This window comes from Nyctibius grandis, chromosome 10, assembly GCF_013368605.1.
Source record: "Nyctibius grandis isolate bNycGra1 chromosome 10, bNycGra1.pri, whole genome shotgun sequence".
In the NCBI taxonomy this organism is placed as follows: Eukaryota; Metazoa; Chordata; class Aves; order Nyctibiiformes; family Nyctibiidae; genus Nyctibius; species Nyctibius grandis.
In genome coordinates, this window is record NC_090667.1 from 11,213,115 (window position 1) to 11,228,828 (window position 15,714).

The 15,714-nt window shown below is 53.3% G+C and overlaps 2 protein-coding genes across 3 annotated transcripts in view; both read right to left on the bottom strand.

Annotated features, from left to right (window-relative positions):
• The window catches only part of SH3PXD2B (SH3 and PX domains 2B), a 79,471-nt gene extending 72,591 nt beyond the window's left edge, over positions 1 to 6,880 (bottom strand). Inside the window, exon 1 of the mRNA XM_068408775.1 lies at positions 6,809 to 6,880. Coding sequence (XP_068264876.1) covers positions 6,809 to 6,880 — 72 coding nt within the window. The remainder of the gene's footprint in view (positions 1 to 6,808) is intronic.
• Positions 6,881 to 12,740: 5,860 nt separating this feature from the next.
• Positions 12,741 to 15,714, bottom strand: part of STK10 (serine/threonine kinase 10) — a 51,753-nt gene continuing 48,779 nt past the window's right edge. For both annotated transcript variants that reach the window (XM_068409465.1, XM_068409466.1), the window contains one exon: positions 12,741 to 15,626. In XM_068409465.1, coding sequence (XP_068265566.1) covers positions 15,486 to 15,626 — 141 coding nt within the window. In that variant the 3' untranslated portion in view covers positions 12,741 to 15,485. The remainder of the gene's footprint in view (positions 15,627 to 15,714) is intronic.

A 15,714-nucleotide genomic window follows, 5' to 3' on the forward strand; every position in this document is an offset into this window, starting at 1 on the left:
GGGACACACAGCTCTGCCCAGCCGCCACCGACAGGCACCAGCGTAGGTCCCCTGCCACTCAGCAGAGCTCCTACGGCAAAGCCAAACATAACAGCCTCCAGCAGAGGCAGAGCTGTCTGCAGAGCTGTTTCCAATGGGCTTGAGCCTGTGTGGTCTCGGGTCCAGGGAGACCATGTACAATAAACCCCTCTGTGGAAAACTCTGCATACTTAAAGCATCTTTTGCCAGTAGAAGGGAAAAAGCATCAGTCTCTCTATTCCACCCGCACTCCCCCACACCCCGAAATACAGGGAAGCGACGCAAAAGCCTCGCACCCTGGCTCCGGCCACTGCCGCGAGAAAGGAGTGCCGAGAAATTCAAAGGGGCAGAGAAACCGAAGCAGCTCAGGGATCGAGCCAAACCAGAGCAGGGTTTAATATAGAAAAGGGAGTGGGAAATTGTAAGAGGAAAAGAAAAAAATGGAGGGAGGTGGCTGGAAACAAAGAAAGTTCTTGGCAGCGAGCTGCCGTGCTTGGCCCCTCTCCATCAGCCTTCGCCGCCGCAGGCGTGCGGGGCTGGGGGGGGGGGGAGGGAGTCCGGGGCTCTTGCACCGCAGGACACCAAAACTCAGAGTGGGAGAGGGACAGCCAGCCCCCTGCTCCGTCCCCAGACACCTTGCCACCCCGTTGCTCCTGCTCTGTGGGCAGGGAGAGCTGGGAGAAGGGTCATGCCAGTTCAGACGGCACTGGGAAAGGCACGGAGAAGCGATCCCAGTGGTAACTGCAGGGCACGGGAGATGCTGCTGCAGTCCCTCTGGTCTAGCAGAGGAGAGAGGCAGAAGCAACAAGTCAGAGCTGCAGGGAGGAGCTGGGTAACAGGGATGCAGGCAGCACGAGGACAGGCACATCCTTACCGCCGCGGCAAATAACCCCAGCCAACCTGCCCATGCACCCAGGACGACAAAGCAGCCGCCTCCACTTGCTCTGATTCACCCCTGTGACTGAACCCTCCCTGAAACCCCAGCAAGTGACAGCTCTTCCCACTCTGCTGTTGTACAGCTCACCAGGGCCCAGCGCTGCCTGAGCACACAGCCAGAGCTGCTGGGATGAAGCGCACGCACCAAGCATGGGGACCCCAAGGACAACCCACCGAGCCCCGCTCAGCCGCCATGCAGACCCCTCAGCCGTATAACGTACGCACCCGCTTGTTTGCTCTGAGTCACGCTGAAGGTCAAACCTATGGATTCATTTCCTATTTCCCACTGCTAGTGAAACAGCCAGAAGACAGAGATACCCTCCAAAGCAAAGCTGTGAGGGATCGAGGTCACCAGACCTCTGAGCGGGCAGAGGCAATGGGTGGCCCCCACGCTGAAGTTCACTGCTGGGATCGTGTACGAGCACCAGCTTTCCACATAGAACTGCATCCGCCTCAGTGGCCGAGGCTGTGTGCCAGGCAGGATTTGGCCCTTTCACTGAACTGTGACATTCAAGGTTTTCTACAGCCTTAAGTAACATGACTAGGGAAGAAAAACAGACGAGAGTTTGAGTGTTGGTTTTCACCCACAAAGCCAACAGCGCTCCCTTTAAGCCCCAATTCTCTTGAGAGGTGAGGGGAAGGATTGGCCAGCTCTGTAATGCTGCGCAGCAGAGCAGGGACAGGCACAAGGACGGGTCCAAATTTCTACCACCGACGGGCTCCAAACGCCCGGCCTGTGGCCTGCCTCGAGCGGGAGAGCGTCGGCCAGCTGACGGGAAATGGGATGAGATACGGCAGAACCGCAGGATACAGCAGCAAAACACTGCTGAGGATGCTGAGAAAGCCTCAAACCTCTGTGGCCACCGATGCTCAGAAACTCTTTGCCGTGGCAGAGACTCCAGCTTCCTGGGTCGAGCCTTACTTCATACATTCTGGTTTCGCTTTTGCTCTCTTTCATTCCTAGTTTAGTTAACAGCCTTGGATGGATTTCACACTATTCATTTTAACATCCTGTTCCCTCAGTCTAAATGCACCCAGCTCCTTTGGTTCCCCACAGGACATTCCCACCATACCAAGAGCACAGTCACGTTCCCCAGAGAGCGTGGCATGGGGGGAGTTATCCCCCGATGCCCTTCTTAAGCCCAGCAACTGGCATGACTCACAACAGCAGAAATAACACAGCTGTACAAGGTGATGCTGCACCAGGTGCCCACAGAGCTCTGCTTCAGCTGGGCAAGTCAGGACCGGAGGACCATGACATACAGGTCCACAGGACACACGTTCTTCAGAAGGCATCTTCTGCTCTATACGTACAAGGCTCCAAAGAATGACTCAATTTATAGATCAACAGCCCTGCTCCTCCTCTTGCCATTCAACCACTCTTCTCTGAATGCTCCGTAATCAATTCCAGATGCAATGGGGTTGGGTTATACAATGAATGAACTGCCTCACCCCTACAAGGAACAGGAGCAGTGAAAACACCTACCATCACATCACAAACTCCACGTTAAAAATATAACACATTTACTTTTTGAGTGTGTTTTTTATCAGACTTGTTTTAAAATATCTATAGATACCATCATCTAGGTACCAGATTCCAACACACACTAATTACTTTTGCAAGGCAGCTCCCACTAATGAGGTGGCTCAACATGCACAGGTATTCACCTTGTTTAAAGCTTGCAATCTTGTTAAGTCAGCTTGCAAAAATAAATGTATGCTGCACACTTTGTTTAAATTTCCATTTTTCAAAGTGATACGTGTGGGCATGGAGGCTGGGAAAGGAAGTCCTGCAAGAGCATAGTCCAAATTTCCCAATAAACTAACACAACCAAACAGCATGCTGCTCTTCCTTTCCTGTCAGATGTATATATATATAATTCTGGTTTATGCTCTGGAGCAACTATTTAAAACTATATGAACTATGGAAGTGTTCTTGGTGGACAGGATTGTAGAAATGAAGATGCAATTCAATGACATTGTTATTAATGCACAGAACAACACAAATGAACTGCAGCTGTATTAAAACGAAAGCTCCTGAAACTTGCCTAGGGGCAAAAAACCAACTAAAATCTGGATTTAGTAAGGAAAAGCTTTATTTTAGGGACTTCTACTAGGGAATAACAAACACAAAACTATAAAAAGATTCACTGTGAAGTCCTTTAAAGGAAAACTTAGTCCGTTTCAACTATGGCTTTGTTTTGGGTCTTTTCTGAATAAACATTCATTTATCAGAATCTGAGACTTGGCCAGACCATAGAAATGACAGTCCGCTACTCTGTCGCCCAGAATGATTATTTTTAAACTTTGCTCTTGGACTTTGCCTTTTCAGATTTGCAGTATGGCCCTGGAGCCCTCATCGGCTGCGTCCCCGAGGGGCATGAGCTGTAATGACTTAACGTAGGATTGTATGGGAAATGTCACTGCAGGGTGACCCTCCAGCCACTGCCTGAAGGATAGGAGTCCCTTCTTCACTTGAACCATGGGCTGCTGAGATCCCGAGCTCTGTTGTTCTCTCTCGACAGGATCGGAGCAGTGCATCCTGCAATGAACACCTGCAAAAGGATCATTTATCGCGGCCCCTTCCAGGTACCGCCCATGAAAAAAGCTTAAAGACAGCAGCGGCAGCTGAAGCAGCCGGGGTTAGCAGCCCAGGAGAGGTGCCACCGCAATACAGCGTGGTATGGTTTCACAGCTGGCAGGACAAATCCAAGGCTGCTATCACTCAGAGCAAGAAGCTGGGTTATCCCTCCCCTCTCGGCCCTTCCACGTGTGTGAGCAGAATTGGTTTGATAAGAACGTGGCAGCCGTGTCGGCCTCGCACCATGCCACCGCCACAGCAGCAAGGGCCTTCCAGGAGCACAGGGCTGACTGCAAGGAGAAAAGCACGCACGGGGAGAGCGCCCGCCACTAACTGCGATTTAGCCTGGCCCCTGCCAGCAGGGCTCACTGCGGTACCCACCAAAGGGTTTAACACCTCATTGATGACAAGAGCCATCAAGAGGCTGTTCCCGTTTTCCCCATCTCCCAAATAACTTTAAACACGTCAGGGTTTCCTTTGGACAACCCACTCAGTTCCTCCTGCCCTCAGGTCAGGTACTGGGCTGTCACCAGGGTAAGGAGGACAGACAGGAGATGGGACAACTGCACTGTTGTCCTGGTGTATCCTCCCAGGTGACCACAGCCACCAGACACGCTGTGAGGAGCAGCAAGTCAGTAGCATGCCGGACTGACAGTCTCTTGCACCAGGATTTCAACCAGGGCCATTCATGGGTGCACACACACGTTCAAGGGCATGGGGCTGCGTTTGGGTCCCCAGCTAAACCCCAACACTCAGCTCAGCACAGGTTTGAGCTGGCACCCAGCTACCCAAACCCTATCCAGCACCTTGCTGGGTCCTTGCCCAGCCTGAGCCCCACAGCATGGGGGAATATTGTGTCTCCTGCTTCAAATCAGAGCTGCAAATAAGCACAAGTTTTTGTCCTGGGCAACACAACTCTTATTGAATCAATTACCAAGGTGATGGGTGAACCACGCTGGCCTGAATAGAGCTGGCCTTTCCTACAGCCCCTCCCCACCACTCGCATCAATAAGGACTCTGAAACACTGGCTTGATCTCACTTTTCTGGGAAACTGGAATTCACGACTTTCTGCTGTGGCCTCACTGCAGCCAACACAACTGCACCTTTGTCCGGCTAAGAAAAGCCTCTCGTCGATGCCAAGAGGAGGCCAAGCCCGAGCCCTATGGGTCACCCTCCGGTCAGGCTGGCGCACAGGCACCGTGAAGAAGAGCTGGCATGCTCCTCCAGCCCCCCTCCCCAGGACAGCGAGCGGCTGCCCCAGGGGATGGAGAGCACATTTATGCTCGGCAACGAGAATCCAGAGAGCAAAGGTTTAACACGTACACTTTGTGGTCGACTCGGATTTGCAGCGTGCCAGCATATACAGTCTAAAGTAAGATGACTCAGCCGCTATTTGCTGCCCCTCCTCTCTCTCTTTGCAGGAGGAGGAAGGAAAAAAAAAAGAAAAGAAGGTTTTGATTCCATATAATTAACTGGCTTTGTGAATCTGCCTAGTTCCTATTGATTCCCTCAAACAAGGCGAGTGCTCCCATTCACTCCAGCGCTGCCCCGGGGAGGCTGCTGCCTGCAAGCTGCCTGCCCCTCCCTGGGCTCAGCCCCGCTGGCTCACACTGCCGGGTTTCTGTCCAAAACAAGTACAGGGAAAGGTTAGAGGCAGAGGACTTGAGCGGCTGGCTGAGGAGGGAGCAGGCGGCCGAGCTGCACAGCTGGCTGTCATGAGCTGTGTGAAGCCACCCTCTCCCACCGCCGCAGGAGCTTCTGCTCTGGTGCACCCACTCAGCTGCCCACCACGCATCTCTCTTTTTAGAAAGCACCTCTGTCCCAGTTTTCCAGCCTCACAGGGATTATTTGTGCTATGCCCAACTCCACCTGCCTCCCCTCTCATGGTGGAAGGCAAGGAGGGATGGTGCCTGGCACTTAGTGTGCATGTCCCAGCCGCGGGGACGCAGATCTGGATGGGTGCAAGGAGCCCCCAGCCTCAGAAAGGGAATGGGAACACCCAGAAGGGAGAGCAGAGGAGCCGCTGCAGGCGACCCCATCCGAGCCCCGTTACGGGACCTGACGGTGGTGCAAGAGATCCGCCAAGACAAACAGAAGCGTACACAGCTCAGCAAACCTCCTCACGTACACGCTCCTCCAGATCGGATGCATAACCCAGCTATGATGAGTAACTCTGGGATGGACACGACAGGAAGGGGGGCACGTCTGGAGCTGGGGCCAGGCTCAGCCAGGGCTGATAAAGCCGCAGGCAGGGCAGGAGAGGAAGGAGGGGTGATAAGGGGTCAGGCGGCAGCAGCCACATCACATTCCTGGATGCAAGGAGAGGGTAACAGTCCCCTTTACCCTCCCCTTCTTCCCGGCTAGAGCTGGCCTGTCCTCTGTCTTCCTCTGACTGTTGCTCACTGCCACAAGCCAGCCAGGGTGACCCAGAGAAGCCCCTGATGTCCCACATCCTCACAACTCAAATGCGCCACAAAGAGTGTGTCAGTGGGTCACCCCGATCTGAGGCGAACGGGGTGGGGAGAACATTTTGGTCTTTTGTTTTACGGTTGTTGCCAAGATTCACCCACAAGGTCTCCACAGATGCCTGGAAGCACACCAAAGTTTAAATAATAATAAAAAAAAAAAAAAAAGAAAAAGCCCAACCCCTTCAGAAACACAAACCCACAACAGTTCGGAAGATGCCCTGGAGCGTGCAGGAACGCGCTCCCTGGGCAGCTCACGCAGAGGGGGTGCAGGGGACATGAGGGAACATCTCCCAGGAGCAGAAGGAAGGCGCAGGGGGTCCCTTGCACCGGGGCTCGGCAGCCAACGGGTCTCGGGGCCCCTCTGCCTAACGCTGCTCCCTCACTAGAGCAGAGGCACTTCTCGGTGGTGCCCGGAGACGACGCCTCCTCGTCCCGGGTACGTGCTGCCCTAGGACACCCTCCGGCAACATCCCGCCCGCGGCTCCCCACGGGCACCTCCCGGCGCCCCCCCCGGCGGGCCCGCACGGGGTCCCCACCGGCGCTGCCCCCCAGCAGCACGAGTCTGGGGGGAAGAGCCAGCGCGTCCCCCCGCGGGCAGGGGGGCACCGGGTGACCCCCACGGGAGACGCCGGGAGTGGGAGCGACAAACCCGGCAGCGCTGCACCCTCCTCCCTCCCGCCCGGGGCCGGGGCAGCCGTGGGGGAGCGGGGCCGCCCGCGGGCCGGCAGCGCCCGGCCTTTGTTTGCCCAGGGCCGGGCGCTGCGGAGCGGAGCGCCCCGAGCCGAGCGGAGCCGCGCCACTCACATAGTGCTTGTTGGGGATGCGCCGCTTCTGCACGTCCAGCACCTTCACCTCCGCGATGCTGCGCCTGGGCATGCCTATGCCTCTGCCTCTGCCCCTCGCAGCCCGGCGGGGAGCGGCGGCGGCGGCGCTGGGGGAGGCACTGGCGCACGCAGCCGGGACCGGAGCCTGCAGCGCCGCGCCGAGCCCCGCCGAGCCGCCCGCCCGCTGCCGGGGGCGGGAGGCGGCCCCGGCCCGCCCCGGCCTATCCCGGCCGGCGGGGCGGCCCCGCCACCGCCTGCTTAAAGGGGCGACGGGCGCCGCCCGCCCCACGCGTGTCCGTGTCCACCCCACGCGTGGCCGCTGTCAGGGGGTGCCCCGCCCCGCGGCCCCCCCCACCCCGAGGTGGAGACTGGAAGGCAACCCGGCTGTTTGTCTGGAGAGGGCAAGGGCTTTTCTGAGGGGGCAGCTGGCTGTTTGCCCTCCCTGGGGAGCGGGCTGTGGGGCCGCAGGGGCTCCGGGCTTGCCCGTCTTGCCGAGCATGGTGGGCCTGTGCGTGGGCTCCATCGCCAGGCTTCGATTCTTCTCCCTGCTCGTGTTCCCTAACAACGGCCCCCATGGCAGTGCTGAGTTGGTCACCAACAGCCGCATCCCTAAAGGATCTGGGAAATGAAATGAGCAGAAAGAGGCGGCTTTGTTGGATGTTGGTATGGTCAGATCATTTGAACTTCCAGGACGACCCACATACCCCTGGAAGCTGACCCACCGCACCCCACCTCTCCTCCCTGGCAGCCCACCCCTTCGTGCCACGCTCGGTGCCCAGCTCTGCCCTTGGGGCAGCAGAGGAGATAAGGCAGATACTGGGCGCTTCTCTACATCAGTGCCACCCACAGCATCCAACTTCCCAGCAGCTCCTCATCATGTGGCATAACCACGGCTCTCTTCCCCTTTGGGCTTTTAATTACATTATAAAGTTACCCAAAGCTCGCACTGGCAGGTCATTAGTTTTCATATGAATTTAATTTAATCATAAACAACTCATCTCACTCCTTAGCAGCTCCTTAAATGTGGCTCCTTTTTACACTGTTAACTTTGCTACAACCACCCCGGAGAATCATGGAGGTGCAGGCAGGTTGTCAGGGCTTTATTGCTCCCCTTGCCCTCCCAAAGGGCTCATCTTCATCCTCCTCCCACTCAGCTAAGCCTGAGACCACTGTGCCCCTGGAGAGATGGCTGCAGGAAGGATGCTAGGCTGTCTGAAGGGGACACCCCATCGCTGGGGTGACCTCCCTGATGCCTGCTGGCATGCCACCACAGGGATGGTTTACTTGTGGACCAGCTGCACATCATTCCCCTACTGTCCCCAGCCCTGATGTCACTCAGTCAGACACGTGTTGAAGGCAGGTGGGCAGGAGGTTGTGGAGAGGCCCTGAGAGCCCTCCCTTCTTTCTCCCACCAGGAAAGCCCTGACATTCATGAGCGATGCCAGAGCTGGACCTTGAAGTGCTAATCAAGAGTCAAAGCCTGGGAGAGCAATAACAGGCAGCAGAACTGCAGCTTTTGATGTTGTGTGGAGTGCCCAGGCATGGGCAGATAGAGTTTTACTGGTTTTAAAAGCCCTGAAAGATGCACAAATCCTCCAAAGGATGGTCAGGAAAACATCCAAAGCAGCTGCGCATAATGTTGGTGAGAGTAAGCGTACATTGAGGAGATATGCAACACCAGAGAAAGTGTATTAAGAGAGGAATGAAACAATTACTGGTCTTGACATGCTGAAAGGAGAAACCAAGGTAGAGGGCAGCTGAGGGCACTACAACTGAGCAATGCAGAGAAGGAAGTAACCTGAAGAGCTGAGGATTGAAAGGCCAGGCGAGGAGATCACCGGGATAACAGAAGCAGGTAATTGGATATGCAAGCCACAAAAAGAAGCAGAAACGCGCTAAACAAAACGCAATAGATGATAAATTGCAAGGTGAAGGGAATTAAGTGAGGCAACTGAGTTACAAATGCTATGGCTGCAGCCGTCCCTCTTGCTTCGGGTGCTGGTTTGTTCTCGTTAGCAGTGACTGTGGGACTGCCAGGCATCCGGGGAGAGGGTGACAGTGCTCGGGACACTGGTCACGTGCGTGCAGAGCTGGTCTGATGAGATCTGGTAATTTGGTTTTACAGGAGTGCACAGACTGACCCTAAACCCCTCATGCATTGAAAACAACATAGCCAGATTGATCATCTTGCTGCCCAGTCCATCTGTGCATTAACACAAAGTCCACCATCAAGACACCTTGGACTCACTACCCATGAACCCTAGGATCAGTCTGCAGGAGAAAAAAATTAATTAAAAAACCCACCTGGGAAGAGCAAATCGAGAGCATGCAATTCAGAGAGTAGTTTGACCTATAGGTACAGCATCCATGAAGAGGCTAAACTGTCTTTTCTTGCCAGATTTATTTATTTGGTCTAGCTTTAGAAGCAGTGATAGCTGCAGCACAGAGAGATGGTGTAGGATGGTGGGGATGCTGGGCAAGCAGCTGATGAAGAGCTGGAGTCCCAGGTGCCACCAGCTGCAACACCCCCCACATGCAGGACCCTGCACAGCCCAGAGGAATACAGACAGTGCTTTGCTGGGGGAAGCTTTGTGGCCACCTCCCGTTCTCAGGGGTGCACAAAACCTTTGGGCATTCCTTTGCTGATAAATCGATTTCACTGTGCCACAAGGTCCCCACATGGATATGTGTGACACAGAAAGCAAAAGGAGGATGTATGAATGAGCTCTCACAGCATTTTGGACCTACCTGCTCCAGGGACCAGATTCTGGTCTCCTGCCTTTACCCTTACAGCTCCTTTCTGCGTACTGCCCTGGATGTGGCCCCATGACTGCCACACGCTGCTGGGCTGTCAGGCCGTTCCTTTATATCTGGTGTAAATCATGTGTATCAGACAGCCAGCTTGTCACACACAGGGGGTTGTTTTATCCATGTCTTCCAGCGTAAACCCACTCCAGGCCTACAAACACTGGCAGAGAGCCAAGCGACTGCACAAAATCAACTGGAAGCACTTGACTATCGTCGTCGGCTTACCCCAGCACCATAACCTGCTGAAGTGACTCCATTGCTCCTGGACCCTGACAGCACTGGGCACCACCTGACAGCTCATGAGCACCCAGGAACAAGCAGAGGTTGGAGACAATCACAGCTAACATGGCAAAATGGCTCCTACGTTTAATTAACGAGTCTGATGAGAACTGTTGAGATGAGCAGAGCGTGGCTTTGCAAGCCGACCTGATCTCCTCCCGAGGGAGGCACGCCAGGAAGCTGGCTGTGGAGATGTACAACTCGTCTCTCCTGCACCTCAGTAATTTATCAAGGAAACTGCCAAGCATTTGCTAAGGGACCCCAGGGGGCTAAATGTTCCCAGTCCTCCTCTATGTACAGGACAAATGCATCCATCTTCCCTGAGCTCCCTCACAAAGATTAGTCAAAAATGATGCTCCTACCACAACAGAGGGCAAAGCCGAAGCCCAGCAGAGCAGTGGTTACCCACCGTATCACCAGGGCTGGATTGCACTCATTCTTATCCACCACCAGGAACGATTTTCCACTCCTTTGACCACAGTATTGCAGGTTTGAGCTGTGTGGTGTGGATGCCACCCGTCACAGTCAGCCTGGCAGCAGGCTGCACCCATCCCGCACACAGGTATGGCAGTAGAGAGAAGACGACCCCATGGAGGGGATACTCAGCCCTCAGATGGGGGAGGCTGTCCGGGCCCACACGTGCCAGCGGGCAGGGGAACCCAGGAAAATTCCGATGAGAAGCAGAGATCTGGTGAAAAGAGTGCCACAGGGAATGATGAATCCATGAAGAAGAGTGAGCAAACATTTCAGTGCAACAGGACAGCTCAGCCCCGGCTCTGCGCTTGTGCAGGCTCAGCCAGGCCCTGGGGCCCAGGGCCGCTGTTTTGGTGTGCGTGCCATCTAGTGAACAAGAGAAAGAAGAGCAAACATCACCCCTGCATCCCGTGCAAGCCTGGAAACCAGGCCCAGGGGAGTCCCAGTGGGTGCTTGTGAGGGCAGCAGGGGTGCCAGGGCAAGGGTGTCCCTGTCACCCAGCCCCATCCCACCCAGGAGAGGGGCAACAACAAACCCCATCAGCAAGGCAGAGCCACCAGCCTCTGGAGAGACTTGGCTTGCTCCAGCCCTGGGTAGTTTGGCATTTGGAAAATTAAACCAGTGGTCAGTGCAGCAGGAGAACATGCAACAGCACTTGGCTTAACAGGGTGCAGATGGCTTTTGAAGGACGTGCCTACGGTAGCGCTCACCTCTACCTGGCCTGCAGCAAGGCAGGGAGAGCAGATACAGCCACAGGAGGAAGGCAGTGAGGCACAAGCCCCAGCTCCATCACTCTCCCTGCCTACCCTGCTTTTGTTCCCCCCCCCCAAAAAGTTTCATCATCCCCATCACAGCAGAACGCTGCAAAAGCCTTTGGGCAGCTCAGAGGAGCTTGCAGCTCAGACATGACAGGACACAATGTGCAGAGGAGGTAATGAGGAGAGCTGAGAATGCTACAGCTGCTGCAGCACCGGTAACTTTTCAGGGCTGTCATCTCTATTTTTAAAAATTAAGAAAGATTTTTACTTTTGCTCTGTTTTCAGCATTGCACCAGGGCAGAATGGTAGATAGCAGTTATTTCTGGAATACTTATAAATACATGTGGAAAGTACTGTGTATCCTCACAGTTGAAGCTCCCCTCAGGCACTGCCAAGGACATGCAGATGAAGTTAAATACTCCCATGAGATCCTCTGCTTCACTGGGATACACTGAGTGAGGCCATTTTTGACCAGTGTGTCCCAGGAGACAGTGCAGTCCTGATACATGTAAACGAAGGAGATGGCTAATTACGTGTCCTCAGCTACTTCATTTCTTACTATCTCACGGAGGAAAGAGAGAAGCACCCTCATGCATTGCTCTTGTCCTTCTCTCACCACAGTGCTACTTGTTTAAAACCCCACCAGCAACAACTTACAGCACCAACTCCCTCTCCCTTTCAGCACATCACATCTGAACTCAGAGCCTGCAATATTACCTAACTAGGGTGGACACAGGTAGCAAGGTCATTTCCAGTGTGAAACCCAAGGCAGAAGTTGGCAGACTCTGCAGCAGCCTTCCAAAAATGAGGGGAAAACCACACCAGCTCCATGGTCTCATGTCAAAGCCGCCCTTGCACACCGTATGTCCTTGCTTGGCGTAGGGCATCTGGATAAAAGAAATCATAACTTAAGTGGCAGGTAAAAATCTCTGAGTGGAAAACAAAGATCACACAGGCCCTGTGGTTGGTTACAGAGGTGGTGGGAGCTTTTCTGAGGAACCCAAGGGAGCAAGCAGAGGTCCCCCCACCCCTGCACTGACAGGGGAAGACGTGATTTCTATCTTGGCCTGATAACACATCCCCAGGATCCAAGTGCTCCTCAGCTGAAGACAGTGTGGGAGGAGACAGGGAGGCATCACTAGGACCTTCTTGTCCCACCAAAGCAATGGAGCTGAGGCATTTGTCTGAGATGTCCTGTTAAAGCCAGGCAAGCTAGTTAAAAAGGAAGGAAAAAGCCATGCCTAAGGGGTTTGCGCTCTTCAGAGGACAGGCTGCAATACTCCCTCTTCACCAAGCAGGGTCAGCCGAGCACTATTTTAACACACAGCGAAGTCATTAGGGCAACTGCTGCTTCACTTAAGGTCTACCAAGAGTTTCAGCTCCCTAGCAAAGATGTGATTGCTGCTGAGCTGCAGCAGAAGTGTTTCTGAAGCCACTAGCTCTATTTTAAAGAACTGGGAGTTCAGCCTTGCAAGGTTCACATGCCAGAACTGGCTCTGGAGGTTTTTGTAAGTCAGCAGAACCCAGACTAGAAGCAAAGGTGGTCTGAGGCCACAGCCAGTGATCAGGCAGGAAATCACACACGTGCCCAGGTTTCTCAGTCTGTTACTTTATTAGAAGGGTCTTTACATCATAGTGGTGGCCCCACTGATGACACTTTGAAAAATATTTTAAAAAACCTTTTTATTCAAAGCCACATTTTTAAAAATGGCATCTCATCTCCCCTCAAAAACAAGCTGGGTTTATTCATGGTTCCTTCTGAACAGGAAACAACAAAAACATCCTCTTTTGAAAGGAGGAAAAAATATAACCACCCTGTAAACACAACAATCAGAAGATCTGCTCCCCTGCCCTCCTCTAGGAGAGGGACATGGTACTAGAGCCCCGGCACACCTGGAGAGGGTACAGGGAATAGGGAAAGGGCAGGGGACAAAACCATTCCCACCCTCTGTTAGCAAAAGCAAACTACGTTGCTAGCTCCAGGCTGCAAATAAGCTAGAGAAAGGGAGAACCAATTTACCATGGGGGCATCACATCAGCTCTTTAACAGTCCCCAGAAATAGTCTCCTTCCTCATGGCTGCACAATACCCAGAGAGAGCTGACACTCCCTGGGCTGGTGCAAGGCAGCAGTCGGAGGCAGCATCGCCCTTCAGCTGCAGAAGGTATGTTATGAACAGTATGCTGCAGGACATCTTTCTGCAAGTCACATGTAACACATGAAGGACAGGCACCGGGTACTGATTTCTGTGACAACCATTTCATAGAATAGCTTCAGCCTGACCCCAATGGGACCAGGAACAAAACCGCTGGGGCTGGTAGAACACATTTCTAATGTAATTAGAAGGCTCAAACCAGCAGTGTCCTGGTTCAGGAACAACCCTCTGCATTCATTTATTTCACATCAGCTCCCAACCAGGTCCTATCATATCTGAAAGGCACAGCCAATGCTTTTGGAGATGGGACAGGCAGTCTTCCTAGGAAAACAAACTAGTTAACTGACAAGCTGCTCTGCAGTCTGCTTGCAAAGGGTGCCAGCCCTTAGATGTCCATCTAGGCTATGTTTATTAATAGAGACATTAATGGTGTGGATTCAGAAGAAACTTGGAATGGCCCAAATGGATGTAGTCTTGCTAGTTTGCAGGAAGCTTATAAATATGTATTATGAACTCTAAATGGATACTAAATGCACTCACATAAAGAGGTATTAAAGGCCTGGGGGCTGATTCCCTCAGCTAGGTACCTAGAAGCGTAGCACACCACATACCACCTTTTCCTGAAATGCCAGTATGTCTCTAAATCAATATATGAGACTTTAAAATAACTTTTTTTTTTGTAAGCAGAAACATTTTTTCTTGCTAGGGAAGCAGGCCTAAAACAAACAATGCTGTCCAGAAATCAACATAGAGAAAAACTTAAGTGCTACCTTATACCTTTTGGTTGTGTAAAGAAGAAGGTGCTGCCCAGTGAGATCTCTGTCCCCCCACCCACATCTGTGCTCTGAGTCCTACCCCGCAGCTCAGCCAAGCACTGCCTTGTGCAGGTGGAAGAAGGCAGCCCAACTGAGACACATCACCACGGGGCAGAAAGGACAGAGGGCTGGACCTGCCGCTGCTCTGTCCTTTCTGCAGCGTGACCCCAACCTGAAAGCCAGGAGAATCATCCAAGAAACTGTGACACATCGTAAGGAGATGAGACATCAGTGGAGAAAGCGATGCTGAGAGTAACATGCCATCGTGACCTGTCTTTGCATCTCCTCTTCCCTTGCATTCCATGTTTCAAGACTCCTTTATTCCTTCCAAATGATGCTCTGCAGCCCATAACTCTGACTGCAGAGTGACCAAGCTAGCTGACCCACATGGCCCACACATATATAGCATTTAAAAAAAAAAAATCTCAAGCACATGTGTGATCATGAGAGCTCTGGCAATAACACCTTTCGGCCCCTCACTTGTCCTTACCAGAAGGCACATGACTGTGACCGATACCTCAATGTGTCAATGAGCACCGTTACAAACCTCCCCCTCTGCACATACACATCCACTTCTTCAAGAGACAAAAGCCTGCAGCCAGCTGAACAGTTTAATTATGCCATAGTCCAGTCTCTGATAAGATAGAGTTAGCTAGGTGCCAGAGGGACTGTGGTGCCAGCAATCACAGCAAATGAAGCAGCAGAAGCATCTTTGGAAGGACATCCAGCCGGTCCCTTTGCTGCATAGTCTGTACAGGGAGGAAGAGGAAACAAAAAACCCAACCCTCCTTCCTCAAAGGCAAAAAAATCCAAATCACTCTCTCCCCCTTGAGCAAAAAAGGGCCACAGGAGATAGAAGTAAATCTAAGGCAAGTGCTGGGGGACCACAAGGCCAAGGTTAGCCAAAGACAATGCCAAAGCTGCTCTGCCCCAGACTAGTCCTTACAGGAGGAGCAGTCACAGCAGAGAGGCAGATAACCCCTGAGCAGAGGGCAGGAGCCATCACCTGTTTCTCCTGTTCAGAGCAGTTAGTGCTTCAGTCTGAGCTGACAAGCCCGGTGGAGCACCAGGCCCACATAAAGGCAACACATCCAGCTAACAGTGCAAGTACGATCGCAGAAAGGGTCCTGTCCAGCTTCCCAGCCTGGAGCTGTGCTGAGCAGGCCAGCTCCTGGAAAAGCCACCAAAACTTCCAGTCAGCATCCCCCAGTGCAGGACAGAGGCCACGTTTATCCCAGACAAAGCGAGGGGACAGGAGGGTGCTTTTGTGAGAATAGGCTGCTGAGAGGGTCTTCCAAGTCCAAGCTGCCCACCTGCAGCCCAGGAGGACACAGCAAGTACCAGCTGGTGGCCTGCCAGCTGCGAGGCGTTACGAGCTCTCTGCAGAGCTGAACGGGACGAACTTGGCGTGTTTGGTTGGGGATGCTGGGGTCTGTCCATCTGCCTCCTCACTCAGGTTGAAGAACATCTCCTGCTCACGCTTCTTCTGGTTCAACTCATCCTCCAGGGCCTTAAGCAGAAGGGAACACACACAAGACATGTATTTGAGATTGTACTGGAGCTACAGACACTGTTCCCTCCAGCCAGCCAAGCAGGAC